The 21,066-nt window shown below is 36.7% G+C and overlaps 4 protein-coding genes across 8 annotated transcripts; 1 reads left to right on the plus strand and 3 right to left on the minus strand.

Moving 5' to 3' along the window:
- The first annotated feature begins 3,812 nt into the window (after positions 1-3,812).
- FHIT (FRAGILE HISTIDINE TRIAD) lies at positions 3,813-7,289 on the plus strand. Of its 2 annotated transcripts, XM_021423382.2 has the most exons (5): positions 3,813-3,968; positions 4,061-4,171; positions 4,753-4,899; positions 6,736-6,834; positions 6,919-7,289. In XM_021423382.2, exons 1-5 carry the CDS (start codon positions 3,855-3,857, stop codon positions 7,033-7,035), a joined length of 588 nt encoding a protein of 195 aa, XP_021279057.1. In that variant the 5' UTR covers positions 3,813-3,854; the 3' UTR covers positions 7,036-7,289. The 2 variants fall into 2 exon arrangements, with proteins under 2 accessions (XP_021279057.1, XP_021279058.1); XM_021423383.2 differs by lacking the exons at positions 6,736-6,834; positions 6,919-7,289 and adding an exon at positions 5,961-6,729.
- A 132-nt stretch (positions 7,290-7,421) lies between these two features.
- Positions 7,422-11,281, minus strand: LOC110412761 (calcium uniporter protein 1, mitochondrial-like). The gene is made up of 2 exons (XM_021423377.2): positions 10,358-11,281; positions 7,422-8,185 (listed from the first exon to the last, which is right to left on the minus strand). Exons 1-2 carry the CDS (start codon positions 10,802-10,804, stop codon positions 7,700-7,702), a joined length of 933 nt encoding a protein of 310 aa, XP_021279052.1. The 5' UTR covers positions 10,805-11,281; the 3' UTR covers positions 7,422-7,699.
- Positions 11,282-11,596: 315 nt separating this feature from the next.
- On the minus strand, positions 11,597-17,506 carry LOC110412762 (TRAM, LAG1 and CLN8 (TLC) lipid-sensing domain containing protein). Of its 4 annotated transcripts, none has more exons than XM_089782813.1 (10): positions 17,389-17,506; positions 16,694-16,949; positions 16,137-16,254; positions 14,819-14,907; positions 14,583-14,721; positions 14,182-14,256; positions 13,816-13,937; positions 13,659-13,734; positions 12,446-12,505; positions 11,597-11,917 (listed from the first exon to the last, which is right to left on the minus strand). In XM_089782813.1, the coding sequence occupies exons 3-10, from the start codon at positions 16,251-16,253 to the stop codon at positions 11,780-11,782; spliced, it is 816 nt and encodes a 271-aa protein (XP_089638939.1). In that variant the 5' UTR covers position 16,254; positions 16,694-16,949; positions 17,389-17,506; the 3' UTR covers positions 11,597-11,779. The 4 variants fall into 4 exon arrangements, with proteins under 4 accessions (XP_089638939.1, XP_089638938.1, XP_021279056.1 ...); XM_089782812.1 differs by having other exon boundaries at positions 17,374-17,483; XM_021423381.2 differs by lacking the exons at positions 16,694-16,949; positions 17,389-17,506 and adding an exon at positions 16,415-16,608.
- A 457-nt stretch (positions 17,507-17,963) lies between these two features.
- On the minus strand, positions 17,964-20,587 carry LOC110412764 (DNA-directed RNA polymerases I, II, and III subunit RPABC5). The gene is made up of 5 exons (XM_021423384.2): positions 20,227-20,587; positions 19,310-19,407; positions 19,085-19,143; positions 18,363-18,457; positions 17,964-18,232 (listed from the first exon to the last, which is right to left on the minus strand). The coding sequence occupies exons 2-5, from the start codon at positions 19,343-19,345 to the stop codon at positions 18,207-18,209; spliced, it is 216 nt and encodes a 71-aa protein (XP_021279059.1). The 5' UTR covers positions 19,346-19,407; positions 20,227-20,587; the 3' UTR covers positions 17,964-18,206.
- Between the last annotated feature and the right edge of the window lie 479 nt (positions 20,588-21,066).

The following is a 21,066-nucleotide window of genomic DNA, read 5'->3' on the forward strand; positions in this document are numbered from 1 at the left end:
TAGGAGAAAGTGTTCATTGACAATGTTGAGAGGCCTCTAGTGGAGATGGGATAGGAGCAGGGAGTGGGGAAGTTATAGTTGGACTACTTGCAGGATAATGTTCGATCAGGGCAGCGGGAGGTGAGCTTCGAGCCGATGCAATTGATTGATTTATGCCACCTGCATCGTCAAAATCAACCCCAATACCGCTGCCATCTTTGTCGCGTACACCATCCTCTTCACCCATTGATCGACCCTAGACGGTTGAAAAAATCAAACACATTAGAATAGTATATACATCATATCTGTTATAACTCACGCAATGAAAAAGATAAAAGCTCATATCTCATAACGATCGACAATTTGATCCTTCAGCCCTTGTAGTGACTGCTAGATATGCAAATGGAGTGACTACATCTGCATCTGCATCGCTCGTTGCATCTCCAATTGCATTGCATGCATATGCATCTACATGTCTCGATCAACATCCATCCGTAATGACTGCATCTGCGTTTGCATGTCCATCTGCATATCTGTCTATAATGACTGTAGGTCTTTCTTCCATTATATCCTCATTTATTACAACTCTCACTTAATGCTCGTAGTCATTTGAGGATGCAGCAGTAGGTTACATGCTTGAGCATGAGGGGCAGCAGTAGAAGCAGAAGGAGGAATAGCATGAAGAGTCATGATAATTATAGCAGGAGTATCAGCATAAGGAGCATCAGGAGAAGCATCATGAGGAGCATCAGGAGAAGCAGCATAAAGAGCCCCAGGAAGAGAATTAGGCACCTCAGTAGCACCCGAGGCTTTAGCAGCAGTGAACTGGGAATAGACCTTCTCGTCCATGGTGCGTCTTCGCTTAACACCTTGTCTTACCATACTTTTCCCTTTGTGGTCCATTATCTTCCTCCTTTACTGGGGATCGAATTCTGGCTGACCCTCCAACTACCATAATGGAATGTATTGCTGCCCTTCAGAGGTGTTGACATCAATGTCGGCCCAATATGCGATCAACATCTTTTCCGTAGTTGGCTCCAACATCCTGACTGCGCACAACTGCACCAAAACATACATTGCCATTAGGTTTAACCCTCACTACCCTATGACAATAAAAATTAATGTTGTTTTATTAAATAGGCTCCATGCATAAGGTGTTTCTGATAATAAGCCTCCTCATAATTTTAACTATTTCAAGCCAAGAGAAATAAAATTTAGACAATATTATCTTTACTAAAACCAACCCATTCATTTGGCTGCGCACCTCAACTCGAAACCTATTAACGGGTCAAGTATGTTTATATGATCCATAACTCCTCAGTTCTCATTGACAGACCGTATATCTCTTCAGAAGCAATTCTGTCAAAAGCATTCCTCATCAGTTCAACTTCCAAGCATTTTCACAATAGTAGGAGAATTTTGGACTAGTTATTATTCGTATAAAAGTAGTTCACATATTGAGCAGTGAGAGAAAGTTTAATAAAATAAATAAATATGCTTTCTTTACTCACCTTGCCTTCTCTCTCCAAACTTGCAATATTGGCGTGGAAGCCTACAAACCTCTCATCACATGCCCATTTCTGCATTTTTGGGCAAACCTGTTCGCACTAGCGTTGCCTTCCTAACAAGTTTTGGATTACAAGAATTGCTTCCAATGCCCAAAATTGCACATCAATTGTGAAATATTTCTTACTCAACTCATAAAATTTTATATGAAAAGAATAATGATAAATATTAGGGTATTGAACACTACTTGAAATGTCCATATAAATTCATAGGGGTGGTAATGTTTCTTCTCTACTACTCTCACTGGTAAAGTTTCGAAACCCCTCATCAAGTAATCGACGGTCAGACTCTAAACGTATGTGCCCCATGGGAATGTATTCCAGTCATCAATGTTTTCAACCAGGGACATTAACCATGGAATCATTGATCGTCTATAGTCTTGATTGAATAAAACATTGCTCACAATCAAGATGAGGGTTATCTTGGCCACATCTCTCTCCTGTTGAAATTGCCCTCCTTTGAACGTCTCTAGAACTTATTGTATCTTCAACTTGTTCCCTTGTCCCTAATATCGTAGGTGAATTCCTCTAGGGACGACCTCATAGGGATTGACAATAAGGACCGATAAAGCACCAAACTTCAGTCCTATCACCAAACAGAACTCCCTCTTCAAAAATCAGGCTTTCGTTCTGCTTATAGCAAACCATAACTCACCCTTGATGGCGTCAGGTCCATTAATTCTACGTAGCATTAGGTTGTGCACGAGACTGACGCACAATAAACTCTTCTCTGATTCTACGTCCATCATATGCCCAAAGCATATTCTCTTCAAAGTTTCCAACTCATTTACTTTACACAGTATCTCACGTATCACATGCAGATGTGACCACTTATAGTAAATGTTAATGTCAACGTTGAACCCTCACTGGTGCCTTAGCACACAAAGCAAAGATTCCACATTATCCTGCTCTGTTCCTGTGCTAGCCATCTGCAACATAAAACAGGTAACATTCCCATTTAGTCATGTTAATACCATCATTGTAGATTAAAAAAAAAACAAGAAGAATTTCTAAGAAATAGCCCTCTTCAGAAGCTCACTCCAAAAATAACCCTCTCAATAATTTTAACTATTTTTAGATAATCTTGAAATAGAATAATTAATGCAAGTGTTGAGCATGGAGTATTAAGTAAATCAATATATACATATTAAAGCATTACAATTCACCCAAAATAATATAGACCTATCAATCAATCACGTAATGTTAAAGCCTTATGCAATCACACAGAGCCTAAGTAATGCCATACCTCATTCCAGTCACGTTGTCACGCAATGATTTATCAATAGGTAACGCAATAACTTATCAATCAGTCACGCAATGTTAATCCCTAATGCAATCACGCACACCCTAACTCCATGCCAACATCTAGTCATGCTGTTACGCAATGACCTATTAATATGTCATGCAATCACATATCAACACTCACGCAATGTTAAACCCTAATGCAGTCACGCACACTTTAAATTACCTCATGTCAAAATCCAGCCATGCATAAGGTGCCAACCACATAAGCAAGCCCTCAATCATGCAATATCTAAACCCTCAAACCAATTCCTATCAAAGAGTCATAACGCATATATATCAACCAATCGCGCATGCTCGGTCACCTTTCAACCTCAACAACACCAACAATACCACCTTTATGTTTACATTCTACAATTTCAAACAAGAATATCAATATGAACAAGCAATATGTATAAGTTTATGCTAAAAAACCTAAACCCTAAACATGAAGAATGACCATTTCTCCACATGGTTCAAAATATAATAAAAAAGATATTATATCTTTCTCCGCATAATGTGAACTTCCTCTCACTGTTCAATATGTGAACTACTTTTATGCAAATAATAACCAATCTAAATGCTCCTACCACTGCAAAAATACTCAAAAATTGAACTGACGAGAAATGTTTTCGACAGAATTACTTCTGAGGAATGTACGGTCTGTCAATGAGAATTGAGGAGTTATGGACCATATAAACATACTTGTCCCGTTAATAAGTTTTGGGTTGATGTGCGAAACTAAGGAATGGGTCGATTTCACTAAAGATAATTTTATCTAAATTTTATTTCTCTTAGTTAGAAATAATTAAAATTATGAGAAGGTCTATTCTCAGAAACGCTTTATGCATAAAATCCATTTAAAAAAAGAGCTCATTTGATTTTTTGTATACAGCATAGTAGATATAATATTTTAAAAATAATTTTTTAAATTTGAAACATGGAGTTAGTCGAACTAATTAAAATAATTGAAATTGTTTTATTGTTTTTAAATTATAAGCGTTTGAGACAAGAAAACCCGTATAAGGAATGACAACGTTGCAGCTGCTGTCTTCTCTAGGTCTGGGTCGGAATTGCTTTATCAGGATTTCTAGGGGAGGTTTCCGAACAATCTCATCGTCCACCGCCGCCGCCACCGCTAAGGCAAGTGATTAATAAAATGACATGCCAACATCTTGATTAATAGTGTCAATCGAAAACTAAATATTGGCATTACAACCAATATGGTGAAGCAGATGTCAACGGAGTGCTATACGTTCGGCCCATATAAGATTGATTCCAAGGAAGTTTTCTACTCCACCCCCTTTTCCTATGCGATGGTCAACCTCCGTCCTGTTGTTCCTGGTAATTACTACTAGTACTAATTAGCACCACAGACTCTTTTCATTGTTATTAGCACCCGACGAGATTCATCTTCATCATCTTTCCATCCAACTCTGTGTGTTTCCTGCTTTCATTATTTATTTCTTCTAATTATCAATGGTCATTGACTTGCCTTTTTCTCCTCTGCAGGTCATATCCTTTTTTTAAAATCCAATTTTGGTTTTTTTATAATCATTTTTGGTATACATGATTCTGGACTACACAATACAAAGTAATTTTCTTTCTAATGATTTGCTGCAAATTGAACTGTTCATATGGGAATGATGTAAACTTGAGACTGCAGCTTGGAGGAGAGGAGTGTTGATGGCTTGCACACGCACAGACGTGTATGTATGTACAATACACCTTGGAAGATGTAAAGAAAACAGCTTCACAAAATTATTCTAACTATATTTAAATCATTACGTGCTAAAATGCAATCACAATTTAGGTTGCATTTGTTTTGTATAAGCGGGTATGGTTTTGGGTCCAATTTGTTAGGAAACCATGCATTTTTCATTGTTGAAGAATTCGTGCTTCAATTTGGTTTTCTTAACATTGTACACATGTGCTTGTCTGCCCAAGGCGTGAAGTTAAGCGGTTTGTTGATCTCACTGTTGATGAGACCAGTGATTTGTGGCTAACGGCACAGAGGGTTGGTGGAGGGCTTGAGGGCCACCATAAAGCGTCGTCGCTCACTTTTACTATCCAAGTAAGAGAATGGGAATTGCTCTATTACTTTAATTTAAATGTAAATAGTTTTCCTTTTTGCCTCATACTTTTTATAGTACTTGACATTGTTTGTCAATCATGTTGTTGTTTCCAAATCATATTTTGGCACCCTCACCTTCTTAAATTTTCCTTTCCCTCTTATCTGGCTGTAGTAGAGAGGATAGAGATGGGGACCTCTATGTTCATGGTTTTATGCTGTTCTTGGTTGCTTACCTCCTGTTTTTCAATTATAAGCCTTTTCTTTCGTGTTTTTGTTTTCATCTCTTGCCCATTGATGCCTCTTGCCTTGAGATGCCTTTACAGTTGAATTTTTGAGTGAATAAAGGTATATAGCTTCTGGAGAGAGTCTGTTAGTGAGCACATAAACAAGGATGACCAGAGGCTTATGGTGGCAACCACACTTAGCAGATGAACAAAGGCTTTATACCATTCATACCAATTGAATTTATATGTAGAAGACAGTTGAACAACATTTTCAGGATTAAAACACTTGTTCAAGAAGCTAATACAACTGTAAAACCAGATTACATATTAAGCATGCAATGCACCACATTGAGCTTTTGAAATCTGCTTAAACATGCACCAAGATACATGGTATCCAAGTGGATAGATATATGGCATTCATTCCACTTGGCACATGTAAGCATTAGAATCAACATTCCCCCTTAATGCTTGCATTGAGAACCTTCAGCTTGTCCCTGTGATGCTCAAATTTTGGCTTGCTCAGTGACTTGAAGAGATGCTCATCTGCTACCTCAGCTTTCTCTACTGTTTGAGCAGTCTTTTCTTGCGTATCTGGTTTGTTTTTACAAACCTTTTTCATATGGCCAAACTTGTTGCAAATTCTGCACTTTGTGCTTGGCCTAAACCAGCAACTATTCTCTGCATGATTATGTTTCTTACAGTGAGAACAAATCTGAAGCTTGTTCTTCCTGAACCGAGACTTGTTGTGTTGATAGCCTCTGTTTTCTTTCGCCTATGACTCACCAGGTCCCTTTCTTGGTGCTGTCTCACCACTATCTTTGTCTTTGAATTTTGCAGTCAAGGCATTTTCAAGGACCTTCTCCACAACACTTTTTTTCTGGAAGATTCACACCTGAAAGCCCCACGTCATTACTGCTTTCAGCCAATGTATTTACATGTTGTTATGCTTGCTTACTTCTTAATGCATTTTAACACTTGTCTTATGTATGTAACCTAGTGTTGTAGGCTGTTATCCATGTATTAACTGGTTGTAATTAAATGCCTTAAGCAACCAGTAATGAATTGGATGAACGTCAGTTCTTTGCTTACCATACTTGTTCATCCTTGTTTCCTTGCCTGTAATAGAGGCTGCATCATTCAGCCATATCTCGAATTCTCCCAAAATACAACATTTACTAGAGTACTTTTTTTATAGTTTGGATTTAATATTTTCTAAAATTGTAAAATTCACATCCTATTGTTAATTCTCTTGGCCAAGTTGGACCTCAACTCCTCAATCTGGGATGTCCTCAAGCTTGGTATTTGTGACTCCTTGGATGCATTTTCTGAGTACCTCCTGTTAACTCTTATTTTTATTTATACATTAACCCATTTCAACTTTAGTAATTTGTTTTCTCATGCAATAACAAGCAATTACTGTGTTTAAGTGATCACTTGAGAATGAAAAATATTGCTTTCTTGTAGAAAATTGAATGAGAGGAATTGATTGTGTGATACTTGTTGGGAGTTTCTGGCTGTTCTCACCGTGTGGTAATACTGCCGCTCTGTAAAGAGCATATGTTGGATCATTAAAAACTAAATTTTGTAGCATATGTGTTTGTTTGTACTTTAGGACGGGCCACAGTCAGGGCAGACTGTGCCTCATGTTCACATTCATATCCTTCCAAGGAGAGAGGGCGACTTTGAGAGGAACGATGAGATCTATGATGCAGTAAGATAGATATTCCTATTTGCTTTGCTTTTATCAGCTAACCTTGGATAACTTGTGTTCCTTTGTCTGTTGCTCATTGTATAGATAGATGTGAAAGAGAAGGAAATGCAGGAAACGCTGGATTTAGATAAGGAAAGGAAGGACAGAAGCCCTGAAGAGATGTCTCGAGAGGCAGATGAATACAGATCACTTTTCTTGTAGAAATCATAAATCTGACCTCTGTGATGCTTATATACCCACTGCAGTGGATTCCCCTGTCATTGATAGCACATGGGCCTGAGTGGACATGGACGCTAGTTCTTGATCGAATTTCTCTGGAATTGAATTTTCTTTAGTGTGTTATTGTTGATGTAGTTAATTTGTACTATTTAGTAATTGTACTGTATCATTAGATTTTGTGATAACGAAGCTCTGTGTGAGTGGCGTTTGGTGGGTATGGTTTCCGTTTGTTTCAATATTTGTCTTGTATTTGAGTGCGATCATGGCGTGCGTGCACAAGGCATAAAACCCTTGTTCAATGTTGGTGAATTGATGATTGGGTGAGGAGCTGGGATGACAACTATGGTGAAGTATATGGAGATGATGCGACAGTAGCATATTGTCTGCAATGACAAAGGTGCTTTTTCAGATTGAGGAGAAGGTTTGACTTGTCCTATCTGCAAGAAGCGCGAGGGACCGACTTGAAAGAACAAATGGATAGACTGGGATAAGTTTAAGCTTGATTTGAGTAAGAGGTTAGAAACCTTTGCCTTTGCCCTAACCCTGAAGAAAATTGGAACAGATAGTTACCGTGATAATTCATCTACATAAGCAGGAGAGAAAGGAAAGGGGAAAAAAAATGCAAAAACGAAGAGCTGGTGGAGAGCTAATCCTTATGTAAGGCATCATCTAGCTCCAGTTCCAACCCTACACGATTTCGGATAGATGCAGAGGCATCTAGAGGTGTTTTGCACTTCTTATGCAACTCCTTCAATCTGCCAACATCAAAATTATGCTTCTTGAACAATTTTCTCTGCCTGGAGAGAAAAAGTCTCTTCATCAAATCTTGGTATGTGGGATCTCTTGAAGTGAACAGGAAGTAAGCATAGCCTATGACTATGCCAGTGGTAGTGGTGAAAAATGCTATCGGTTCCATAACATCCCATGAGAATTCCCAAAATGTTAGGCGGAAGAAGAGTCCAACTTGTACCACAGCTAATCCTAGACCAGTCCAAAGGATGCGGCGAACTTGCTTATGTGCCAACACATCAATCTCTTCCTTCTTCTCCTGCAGCCTCTTTAGCTCATCTCTAATGGGGTCATCTTCAGGAGTCAATGCAAGAGGTACTGCTCTTCTAACAAGATCCACCACCTAAGCAAATGAGAATGGGTTTCAGCAAAATCAGTCCGTATATTCCATGGTTCCCAGTAGGGAAAAAACAAAAGAAGCAATTCTTAAGAAAGAAAACCACGATGAACTTTAGGGTAGAAAACAACCACATAAGTTTTGAGATCCACGTATGGTATAAAAGCAAAAGAGTCGGGTAAAAGTGCAGGAATATCAGTAACATTAGCGATTCATATTCCTTCTGGAAGCTAAAGTCAAGGAGCTAATAACAGGACTGCCTGAGAGAAATGATGGAATGATTTGGAGTTATTGCAAGCATAGAACACGAAAAATGCAACAACAACAATATGGCAAAAATGAGCGGTTTGGATTGGGAAGAGGAGGGGAAAAGAAGTGCAGAGGGCGTAGGGGGAATAATGGCAATAATGCTTAATGTACCATTTGGCTTAAATAAGGGGTCAAGAAGAATTTGGTGGAAGGCTAGAGGGGCAGACAAACCTGAATGAGGTACCAACCAAGCAATTGCCTTAAACACAATTTCCTGGGTCTAAACACAGCATAATATTGTCATGTTAAAAAAAATAAATTGGACAACACATGACTGAAGGTAACCATCTGTAGATAAACCTTTGTGCTATGGATTGATGCATGAAACAGGTTTTAAATGCCTAATTCTCATATATGTTATTACCAGGAAAGAACAGTACATACAAATCTTATGAATTCTGTCCATGAAGATTATATTATAGACTGTTGCATGAAACAAGTTTTCAATGCCTTAATTCTCATATGTGTTGTTACCAGGAAAGAACAGTACATAAAAGAATTTTGCGAATTGTGTACATGAAGATTATATTATCACTGTTCAACTATTATCTGTGCACACGCATAGAAGCATGGATGCATGAGCAATAAAGTAAACAATTAGGACTTTTTCCATTATAATTACATAAAATATACCGAGTGGTCTTACAAATTGTCACAGTAGAGAGGCATCACAATTTTTGGCAGACAGAATTCTTAGAAGTGAAAACAAAGCACCAGACCGACTGAAAGGCATAATGCATCTGTTCTAATGCATTTTTTAATATACTAGAATCTTGTAGACATGTTAGAGCATTATTTATAAAGGTTAATTGCACATTGAGGACTTGAACTATGGGCAATCGTTTGAGTTGGCATTTAAAGCTTTAAATTGTGCAAGTATTCAAACTTGGCTTCTGTTAAGCATATTGCACATTTAACTAACTCAGTTAGAAAGTAGTCTAACGTGTTTCCCAGCAGCTTATCACAATGTGCAAGCTACTGGGTTTTTAATAGCTGTTGGGACACCCCACACTTTATGCTAATGGAATAAACGAAATGTGCAATAGCATTAATAGAAGCAGAATTTGAGTACTTGATTGCGCATTTGTAAATTTTAAAAACTATATCAAACGTTTGATTATAATTTGAGCATTGAATTTGTCATTAACCCTATTTTATAATGAGCATTAATTATTTTTAGAAAAATTATTTACAAATCATTAGGATAAGCAACTTTAGTACCTTGATTGTTTCGTGAAGGGGAAAGGAAAAGAAAAAAAGATAAGGTAAGGCCTGCTTAGATAAATTAAAGGTCATATGCTGAATGATGGAAGCATGAAATTTGAAGAAGCACCAATGGCGTTTGACTCATAACTCTGGATTACAAAGCAACGCAAGGAATGAACAAAGCTTTCAATAAAAATGAAAAAAGAGAAAGGAATATCAGACTCTAGAGCACATAGAGAGAGAAAGTGGAATTGGCAGAAGTGCCCACTATTAGAGAAGAATGGAAACACAAACACAAGTCTGCAATCAAATATGATGCAATTGATTGCATAAATAACATATCTAAGATCACAAGCCAAACATTAATAATGTTAAAAGAATATTCATCACTAGCTCAAGTGAGGAAAAATTTGGTACCCATCGCCAAAATATGATGCTTTTTTTTTTAACAGAAAAACAAAATCCAAAGCGAGGCGAAGGCAAAGCCAATGAAAAAGGAAGCATCCGAAATGACAAAACACTAAAGTAGAATGGAAAGGAATAATATTTAACATGAACTGGATTCGATTGGCAAATCCATTCTCAATCTTCAAGAATCATGGATTCGATTGCGTCGACATAAAGACACTAATACAAGAGAAATAAAGGTTAAAAGATGGGTACCTTATCAGGATGAAGATACACCTTGTCGCGAAACAGAAGTACAACGCCTGCCTCATCCAGAACGCGTGCAAAAGCGATGGCCTCGTCCAGAGATCTGGCAACGCCCATGCTCTCGCAGGCCTCCAGTAACTCCAAGTAACCTATCACCTCTTTGCCTTCCATTCCAAGCTTCGTCTTGAGCGATTCCACGTTCACCAGCCTCATTAGCTTCTTGGCCTCCGCGAATGTTATGCTCTCTCGTCCTGCTCCTGATCCTGCGTTTTTGGAATCAGAGGTTGCATTGGCATCAGAAGATGAAGAAGATAACCAAACTTTTCTACCGCAGAAGACTGGATTGGTTCTCACTGTCAATCCCTCCAACAGCAGCGGCGAAGGCGGAGGTCTCCTACCAACTGCCGCAGACGCGCCCTGCTTGAAAGCCTCGCACCACCACAACCTCCTCCACATGCTTGCTTCAGTATATCTCGATATATGATATGTATATGATATTATGTACGTATGTACGTGTTTTCTGTTGTATTTTGATTGGTCCAGCTCCAAATCATAGATGATCCACTGAATTTCTTTATTTGGTCGTGGTAATAAACTCCCTGGGTTTGTCCATCTTCACAAACGGATCTAGGTTTGGCTTGGAAGGAGGACAAAGATGGAAGGCAAAAGGTAGAATTTAATAAAATCCAGCAAAGAAAGGGTTTTTCCTTGTAATGAAATTAAGCAAAACGAAGACGACCCAAAAGAAGAATATTAATGTTAGAAAATAACGGGAGACTAGATTCCATTAAGGCAAGTTTTTGATGGGTCGGTGAGACAAGGTCGGCACAACATGCGGTTGGAGGAAAGACCAAGGAAAGTGCATTCGCCAATCGCCACCTCTCATTCTCATCCATCCAGCACTATTAACAAAAGACTGCAACTGCTAGTCTACAACTACGATTTCGATCACAGAACTTTTGGGTTATTAATTATGGCAAGCGAACGCATTAATGCAAAGGCAATTACAAGACCTGCCCATTTGACCATTACCCGTTGCCCGATTCCAATTGCATGCCCTCACCAACCTAGATATGGTCCAGCTCACCATTTGATGAATGATGTCTGATGAAATAATGCTCCAAGAAGAATGATGAAGTGACTGGCTCCTATCCTTCTCCTCATCACTGATTAAGCATTCTTAGCTTGCTGCATACGCTCGAATTTGTCGCTATTACTTGAATCTCTCTCCCTCCTGCCATCGCTAGGTTCACAAAGATCAAATTCCTTCTCTTACCAATTCCCAAAACCATGTCTGCATTACACACTTCACATTCACAAAACACCACTAACAATCAATTTTACAGACTCATTTTACAATTAAGTTGCATAATTTGATACAACAAAGGGTCTTGTTTACATTGCAGGCCCACCATTAAACACACTTTTGGATTATTCACCGTGTCTTGCTTTTGAAACTGTTTTAATCAATCCCTTTATTATCTTCCAAAACCATGCGACATTCATCATGGCCAACATTGCAGGTACAGTGAGCAAGCTGTAGAAGCCCAAGGGAAATATCTTCTTCACCTGTCATAAATAAAAGAAAAAACAAATTAACCCAAGCAATCTTCTCTTAACACACACAAACAACTGCCTAAGGATTAATGTATGACATTGATTTTGTCCCACACACATCAAACAACCCAGAAAAACTTCCTTCCCTATTAAATAAAAAAAATAATACACAAGTTCTTATAAAAACCTGCCCAAAATAACTGTAAAAATCTGGAATTCTAGCATTTCCTCATTCAAAATCCTAGAAAGCATTAAGTTATTGGGATTTGGGGTTTTGACTTTATTCGTGCATGGTTATGAGCAGAGATGCACGTGTAGATTGCCGATTGATTTGAAGAATTTGCAATTTGATTTCAGCATAAGTTTCAAACCTGTTCAAAACTATAACATTGTGGAATTGGAAATACAAGAACCTTTTAGGTTGCAGCACACTACACACCAGATTATGTGAAACAGATAATACCAAAATAGCATAAGAGTTTTGCTTATATAAGCTTAAGCTCATTTACTCAAAACACTAGACCAAGGAGCACCACTCACCTGATCAAAATGGTTAAGCATGTGGGCAAAAAAATAGATGAACAGAAAAATCCTTGCAATCTAAAATCATCAAAGAAGATGTCAGTGAAGAAAAAACAATGAAATGAAAGAGAAAGCAAAAGGAATTTAAACAAATACACTTCAACCATGTCATTCAATATTTAAAACCTCTCATGGTCTTGGTCTGATTATTTTGGCAGGATACCCACCAATAATTTAAGAACTTGTTTTGAAACAAATCATGTGGTGAACAGATGATGTACCCTACATAATGAGATCTTTGCAACAAGAGATTGTAGACCTGAAAGTCGATGATGCAACAAACCTTTCCCACTATAGAAATTAATTCTTATAACCTAAAACAAATAGAAAGCCCTGATCTAAATCAAACAAATAAAAGGCCAAAAAGCTGTATTCATGAAATTCATTAGTTTGTCTTTTCACACAGAAATGTGCCCATAAGTCGTAACAGCATCGACATGATGTCAGGAAGATAGTTGCATGGATTCAAAGTTTAACAGATGTTCCAAGGAGACAACTAAAGAAGAAACTCATTCCTTTCATTTTGTAGGATATTTAACACTATCTTAATTATTAAAGCAATACACATGATAATAAAACCCATAAAAAATATCACCAAAAATGGCATTATTTTACTTTTTAAGAGAAAAGAGGAAAAAGCTTTTAGCGCCATCCCAACAAAAATGCAGTCCAAGAATCAGCTTGTGGGTTGTCTGATATAGGCCATGTCACAAAAGAAACGCATAAAGTCCAAGAATCTTAGTGTATCTCCATAAGTTGAAGAGAATACCAAAAACAAAGATATCTGAATATAACTTATACACCCCCTTTAATAAAAGTACCAGCATACATCTCCTTCTGCAGACCAAATGGGGCGATGTAGTTTTGCCTCACAAATAACAGTTCTATTCTTCTTTACACTGTTAAAGAACAACTTGACAAAGCGATGCTTGACAGGCCATGGCAAGAGACAAACAGAACCAGCTATAGGGAACGTAGCATTTTTTAAGGTGTTCTGGATATTTTCACTTATAACAAATGCTCTTCAAGTTAAAAAAGCAAAGTGCTTCGCTGCCAATGATTCCCAATTTTATCTCAATTAATGTTAAGGAGCCAACATGGAGCCCAGAATGCACAAAATAACAGCAGGCCAATGGTAAAGGACCAAGATTTGAGGCATGATAGACAGTACCAACCACCCAAAGAACAATGCAATGCCATTGTAGACATAAATGTTAGAGCTCTTCTGACCAGCAACATCCAAGTACCTGGATTTGTAGTCATAGTAGTGAGACAGTGTTGATGAACCGGAGAAGATAAAAATAGCAAATTTTCATACGTTAACCCACCATCTCAAATTGACAAAAGGTGTTGTGCTCTCTGAGAAGAGAACCATTAATATGTAAATCTGCCCTTGACTGCTTATTAGGGAGAGAAAAATCGAAAACATGGATAGCCCGTGGTGCAGGACCTGATAGAGATAAGGAAATGAACAAATTGAACCACTTAGCATGAACCCCAAAGCCAACATTTCAGCTGATCAAGTATTTGAATGACAGAGTGGCAAATGCCAAAAGTTTATTCAAAGAACCAAAATTATTGCTTATGTTGATGCTTTAAATTAATTTGCTTCCAAGAACAAGGCCCAATTCAGAGCAAGAAAATAATCTACAGGACAATAATATAAACAACATCAGGCATACTTCTATACTTACATACTCCAGACCTCCTAAAGCCGGAAAATGCCAAAAAATCATCGCCAAGTCTGATAGAAAATAACCAATAGAGAACTGTACAGTATAAAGAAACGGAATAATAATAAGTAAGAAGTTTCCAGCTAACCATCAACAAATCATTACCAAGCATGTTACACACATAGTTGAGGAGAAAAAAAAAATCATCATGAGTGAAGTTCAGCAAACTTGTAAAGCAGCATTGAATGTGCTTGGCAAACCACATACAATTAAGTTAATAGAAACTAGTAGTCCAGATATTGGTGCATAATATAAACTAATTGAACTTCAAGAACAAGCCTATGTAAAACTAAATTAAAGGAATAGAAAAAAAAAAATTGATGTGAAACAAGTCTGGAAATATCCCTCCTACATCAGCTTACCCCTAATATCGTGTTTGATATAATAGAGGTTCTATTAACAATCAACTCATCACTGGAATCCTCATGAAAAAGATCTGAGACAAATAGGAGGTACAGAGAAGACAACGCTGCAATAAGAGCATGGAAAGTTGAAAATCCCCTGTAGAAAATAAAGCTATCAAGATAATGTTGTAAAAAAAAAAAAATCTAATATGGACAACTTTTATACAAAATAAGAATATAGGACAAAATTTCACCGATTGTTCCATTCAACTTTTTTTTCATTGCTTAGTTTTCTGTATCCTTTGAAACAAAAATGGCTGATGAAACCTGTTATTTTGTAGACCTGCATGAACATAATTGAACACATTTTTTGAATTTATTGGGAGAGAGAGATTACTATCTGACAAACAGTATTAAAGTTAGTTAAGATGCACTCTGCTTTTCTTTCTAACAATATAAACAGATGATTAGGGTAGAAAAATTAACACAAGGAGCTACATATAGTACCAAATAAAAGGACATATAACTCATTCATTACATCAATCTTGTAGACTTTTCAACTACTGAAGCTACTAGTAAATAGACCAAAAAAAAGAAGAGAAGTTACCATTACTATATAAAAAGAAAGAACAAGAAATTCTTATCCCAGACTCTCTTAAAGCTACTCATGTTTACTTCCTCCTGAAACTTAAGCCAACTTATGGTATTCAACAGAGTCATATTATATTTCCACCACATGATTTTTTTTGTTAGGTAACTTCAGATATCCTCAATGTAAAACTATGAGTACAAGAAATTAGATATACCTATAAATTCTCCTAAACTTTAAGAGTTAATGTGAATTCCATCATCTTGATGTCAAATCTGATACTGCAGTTCAAAGACAGACCTAAAGTGAATAATGTAAGATAGAAAGGTTTACATATGATGTTAATATCAGTTTCTACAATTTTATTATATTTCAACCTGTATGATAACAAAATATAGGTAGAATCCCACGAGCTTTAGGGGACTTAAAACAACTAATAAACTGCTCCAGCTTGGGCATAGACATCAGACGCAGATAAAGATAACTTAGACTCATCAAAATCCCAAATTTAAGCTAGTAGGATATGCGTCCAAAACTGGATACAGGTACCGGAATCTTGTAGTCATTCCAAAATAATGGTGTAGAGCTGTATACATTAAGTTTGCCAAACATTTTTATTGCAAACCGTAAGCCACATATCCTGAATCAAAACCAAAAAAATGGCCGAATGAAATGCTAAGCAATTTAAACAACCGCAATCTTACTTTATATAACTACAATCATTACCTGAAAAATAATCTAGCTGACTATCAAACAAGATCTAGGCCAAAAATCAAGTAACATGAATAAGAAAAGGCTAAGGACGTGTTAGTGAGTGCCAAGATTATATTGAATTTATAAAAGTGAAAAAGAAAAATTTTAAGTGTATCTTAAATCGCTAAAGAGCAATGGAACTGAAATCTACAAAAAAGAACAGATATAAAAAGAGCTCCAATTCACCAAAAGTCTACCTGGTATAAGCAAAAGCATATTAGAAGACTTACTAGTTTGCAGGTGATGATGCCAAAAGAGCATGATGCTAGCCAATGAAATTCTTTACTTGAACTGAGTCTCAGAACAATGGGTGTGAAGGCAGGGGGAAAGGAGGGCAAATCCACCATACTGTTGTGATGGAAAAATTATGTGAGACGAAACGAAGGCATGTTGTGCAAACTTATATATCAGAAAAGAATATGCGGTACGTGGGGTATAGTATGTGAATCAGAAAATCAGAGAGACAAGAAACATATGAACTGCCAGCCTGCCCAAGTTAAGAACTTACCCAACACGGGGGCTGGCTGCAAAATCCTGTTTATTACTACTGCTACTACCACTAATTACCATATAGCATCATTTAAGAACATCAGAGTAATTCAACCAAGTAGACTGAAGTCAAGAGCAAAACCCTAAACAAGGATTAAAAAAGGCAGAAAAAACCCAAAAAAAAAAACAAAAGCTTTTGCTTCAAGGAAAAAATCCAAATTGAGTCGTGAGAAACTTTGACAAAATATAGATGGTAAAGGTAACAATAGGAAAAGAATGAGATAGAGAAGCAGCTTACATTGCAATTTGCCGGTAGTGACAGGGGCAGTCTCTCCTTACACTATAACAAATCCAAATATGAAGAGCGGGTCAACAAAGAGACGAGAAGAGCACTATTGAAGACACACAGAGTGGTGCAGATAAGTGGAGTCTCTAGTTGCTGTTGGTTGTTGCCCAAATTGTTAAAAGTTACCTTACCGCCCACCAGAATGGAGGGTCCATGGTCCGCGTGGGTTTTAACTTCAACTTTGAACTCTCAAAGTCCAACCTCTCTTCTGTTTCGTCCAGATTCACAAATTTTTAACATTGTTAGAATGTTCTCTGACGTGACATCAAAGTTACAACTAGTTTTGAAGAGTGTGATTTTAATAGTTCAAGAATTAACTATAAAGAAAATTTAATGAGGAAGTAAAAAAATTATCATGTTACGGCAAGGAGTAATATTTTGTTGTCAATTTTAACGGCTCGACGTGAAGCGTGATTACAGTTTTTTACGAATTAAATCAAACAAATAAATACTGCTTTATACATTCCACTCCTGCCGTGGAAAACAGATAAGACGAATACCAAGCAAGACGATAATGTTTACTACTAAACTGTTAGTCCACATGATTTTATTTCACATCGTTGCATATTAACATGCGGGGAAAGATAAAGCCAAAGCCACGCGACGAAAGATGCACAAAACACAGTATTTACTTGCTCTCTGCTTACTTATGTCCGACAAGTATGCAGCATAACAGGGGAAACACACAAGATTTCATCACCCTCTAGTAACCTCCCCATGCCGACCATTCCCTTCTCAACAATCACTGGAATGTGTCTGATTCGGTTATCTGCCAAAATACTTCAGGTTACAACTAGCTTGACAAGGAAGAGCCTACTGCAAACACAAAGTATATGTCCTAGAAGCAGCATACTGTACCTGTCATCAATTGCATTGCTCGCAGAATTTTGCCCTCAGGTGTGACCATAATGAGCTGGTTCTACAACCACCATATAATGGAATCTTAGTATTCCCAACACAAACAGTGGTGTAAAGACGCATCTAAACAGTCAGCCATAAATAATAGAAGTAAATTTAAAAATTTACTCAAATAAAAGCAAAAAGGAATTCCTGTTCAGAGTAATCCGCATTTCATAGGAATGCCACTTCAGATAGACTATGTGGATTTGTTTCGAAAAGAAGTCTGCTTGACAAAGGACTCCAAATGAAGAGGAATAAGTACAAACATATTGACTACTATTGAACATATCACATCTCTCAATCATATTCTTTGACTAAATACTTATCCAAGGAAATAGCAAAGTTCTGAACAACAGGCACAATGTTCCAATAATTTAATATTTAAAATTACCAGGTAGGTTCAAACGTACAAATCAGCCATCATAGAACCAAAGTACAAGTTGACTACTATTGAAGTCTTTCATTGTTTGGATTCTGACTACGTTCCACATTACACAAAATCTTAGAATCACATAGGCACTCAGAACTGCAATAGAGCATGCAGGACTAACTTCTAGATGTTTCCTCAACTGGTCTCGGACTTCTCCAAAGCTGCAAAAATGATTTTAGAGTAAGTGGAAGGAGACACCAAACAAATATAGCAATAAAATGCACATAAACATGAGGAAGAAAGAGAGTCAAAACAGATTGAAGGTTGGGAAGGGAGACAGAGAGAGATTACTGTTATAGTTCAGAAGCTTCTCAATGAGGTCAACATGAGTCATAAGCATTCGCCTACAGCAATATCGAACCAAGCCCAAAGCATCAAGAGCATCTCTGCATGCCAAACAAATCACAACTTATTCTCTACAGACTAATGCTAGTAAATACCAATCAGAGTATTAAAGCTAGGCTGACCACCAAGATTCATAGATGAGCAATAATGCATAAATTTGATTGTTACTCATCAATTTGCAACAAAATATTATCAAATACATGCTTGGGTGCTTAGATTAGATACATTTCCTTATTCCATATGGGAGAAGGAATGCATATTTTCATCAATCAAGTAACAATAGCCACCGCTGATAATTTTGCATTTGGGGGTACGCAAACAATGTTTCTTTGACAAACAAGCAGGAGCATCTTAGATCATTTTGTTGAAAAGATTATGTTCAAAGTTTCTTGGTTATACAGATGCTAAGTAATCATTAACCCTCAAACACCCAAATTAAGCTTTCTTAAAACCTTTTAAAAAATATCGATCAAAGAAATCATCCAAATCACCAATCATATGCAGTCACTTACAACAACAATGCAATTGACACAACAGATAATTTATATAAAAAATGCAATCACTTAAAATCTATTAAAAAACAGCAACAATAAAGCCAAAAAAAATCAATAAGAAGATAATTAATGATTATATTAGCGAGATAGACGGAAAGAGAGGTTGTTACTAACCCTTCAGTGTAGTCAGCCTGGAGAAGATCAAGGTAAGTATCCCATTTGTTACCAATAACCTACAAATACCCAAACCAATATTCCAAGTTAGTGCAACAGCCACCAAAAAACTAAGGCTGTTACTTACCTACATTAAATTGAATAAAATCTAAATACAAATAGACTATATATTATTCTATTACAGTGTTTTTGGGATAGAAAATAAAAGATAAGTGAGAAAAAAACCTTCCCACATGTGAAGCAGCGAACTGGAATAATCATCTCGTTCTGTTCTTGTTCTTGGCTTTGCCCTAGTTCCGTTTCTAGATTTATAAAGAATAAGGCTGCCGAAGGAAAAGATAACAATTAAACCAAAATAAGATCTCCAGGTTTTTCTAACCCTATACATAACAAAGATTAGATTTATAAAGAATAAAGATGCCCAAATATAAGAAAATAATTAAAAACTAAACAGAGCTAAAATCAATCTGGAATCAAGTAAGACAGCTGGCAAAAAATCATACAGAGGTAAAAGTTAGGAAAGGCTCGAACCAAACAAGCAGGGACCAATGCAAAGGGCCTCTGCCCTTATAAAACGTAAACAGATGTGGTAATGACATCTGACCAGGGAAATAAAAGTCTTTTGCATTGACTCCAAACCATGGAACCCCGGGTGAGGGGTCTATCATATCCTCAACTGATTTAGAACCCATAAATGTTAGAACCTACACAAAAAACTAAAACGAAGGTACGCTCTGGCTTTGATTGAATTGAGTCTTACTCCATTTTCCTTTCCCACACAACAACAGTTGAGCTCCAAAAAGAGCCACTGCAAAACATCAACAGACGCAGCAATCCCCGGAAACAAAGTAAAAACCACCCCAAAAAAACAAAAAACACAGTCTCTAGCTCCCAATAACACATAATCCAATAATCTGAAGCTAGAATCTATCTAATTCCTTCAAAATCACCACCCATTAAAACTAAATTTAACACCTTTTGGAAGAATAAAAACACCCAGGTCAAAAACAACACATTAAATACAAAATAAACGAATTCCAGATTCAATTTATCAAAAATTATTTACTTTCAGCAAGAAACATGACAGCATAAAGAATACAAACAAAACTAAAATTAAATGAGAATTATTGAATTAAAATTACCTGATTGAATGGATTATTAGACAAAGAGGAAGAAAAATACGTTTTTTTTGGAGAGAGAGAGAGAGGTGATACGGATAGGATAGATTTCAAGGTATTATACAGTTTTTAAAGTGCACTCCGAGAAGAACGGTAGCTAGGCCCTTTTAGAAACAGATGAAACTGGCGGCAGAAGGAAGGGGAAGAGAAGAAAAAAAAAAAGAAAGGGAAAGAAAGAGGGAACCGTTGCCGGAAAGGCTACGGCGCCAGGTACCGAGTGAAGGAGAGAGGGTTTAGAGAAAAGAGTTGGCTGCTCGGGTCAGTAGGAGAAGAAAAAGATTGCATAAATGAGGAAAAGAGAAAGGGGCAACCTGCTAGGGTTAGATTAAGAGTTTATAGGAAAACCAAAGCCATGTCGTTTTATGGATACTAAAAGAAGAAAAAGGAGAGGTGGGTCAGATTCACTCAAGCCCACCCGTTCAGCTTTAGGTTTAGACGATTTATTGTATTTATGTAATTTCATTTTTATGTATAAATTAAATTTATGAAATTACATTAAAAGAGGATAAATATCATGATTCTCACATTATAAAAAATGAATAAATTTTAGTTATATAAATATAAGAGTTTCATTATATATTAGGTATATTTTTAAAGTTGAAAATGTAAACTCGTGATTTATAAGGTTATAATTCTATTTTTAAAGTTTAAAACTTTAAAATATTAGACTTAAGTTTTAACTCGTGATATAAAAATAAAAAATAAAATAAATTTTTAGAAGTAATAAAAAATAAAATAATTAATTGAATAAAATAAATAATGACTTGCCAAAATTATGGGGGGATCCAAAATTATTTTTACAAA

This window comes from Theobroma umbraticum, unplaced genomic scaffold (assembly GCF_002168275.2).
Source record: "Theobroma umbraticum cultivar Fairchild unplaced genomic scaffold, ASM216827v3 scaffold_95.0, whole genome shotgun sequence".
Lineage (NCBI taxonomy): Eukaryota > Viridiplantae > Streptophyta > Magnoliopsida > Malvales > Malvaceae > Theobroma > Theobroma umbraticum.

What these genes read in the sequence shown, in the direction of transcription:
- FHIT (XM_021423382.2), top strand. Translation starts at nt 3,855, where the DNA reads ATGACAACGTTGCAGCTGCTGTCTTCTCTAGGTCTGGGTCGGAATTGC. An exon ending in TCCGTCCTGTTGTTCCTGGT is followed by an intron (nt 4,172 to 4,752) that starts AATTACTACTAG and finishes TAACATTGTACA; the next exon opens with CATGTGCTTGTCTGCCCAAG. An exon ending in ACGATGAGATCTATGATGCA is followed by an intron (nt 6,835 to 6,918) that starts GTAAGATAGATA and finishes CTCATTGTATAG; the next exon opens with ATAGATGTGAAAGAGAAGGA.
- LOC110412762 (XM_021423381.2), bottom strand. Translation starts at nt 16,476, where the DNA reads ATGGTAATTAGTGGTAGTAGCAGTAGTAATAAACAGGATTTTGCAGCC. An exon ending in AAAGTTGAATGGAACAATCG is followed by an intron (nt 14,722 to 14,818) that starts GTGAAATTTTGT and finishes TATTTTCTACAG; the next exon opens with GGGATTTTCAACTTTCCATG. An exon ending in CATTGTTCTTTGGGTGGTTG is followed by an intron (nt 12,506 to 13,658) that starts GTACTGTCTATC and finishes TGATGATTTTAG; the next exon opens with ATTGCAAGGATTTTTCTGTT.
- LOC110412761 (XM_021423377.2), bottom strand. Translation starts at nt 10,804, where the DNA reads ATGTGGAGGAGGTTGTGGTGGTGCGAGGCTTTCAAGCAGGGCGCGTCT. An exon ending in TGTATCTTCATCCTGATAAG is followed by an intron (nt 8,186 to 10,357) that starts GTACCCATCTTT and finishes TCATTTGCTTAG; the next exon opens with GTGGTGGATCTTGTTAGAAG.
- LOC110412764 (XM_021423384.2), bottom strand. Translation starts at nt 19,345, where the DNA reads ATGATTATTCCAGTTCGCTGCTTCACATGTGGGAAG. An exon ending in GCTGCTTCACATGTGGGAAG is followed by an intron (nt 19,144 to 19,309) that starts GTTTTTTTCTCA and finishes GGGTATTTGTAG; the next exon opens with GTTATTGGTAACAAATGGGA. An exon ending in CAGGCTGACTACACTGAAGG is followed by an intron (nt 18,458 to 19,084) that starts GTTAGTAACAAC and finishes TTTGGCATGCAG; the next exon opens with AGATGCTCTTGATGCTTTGG.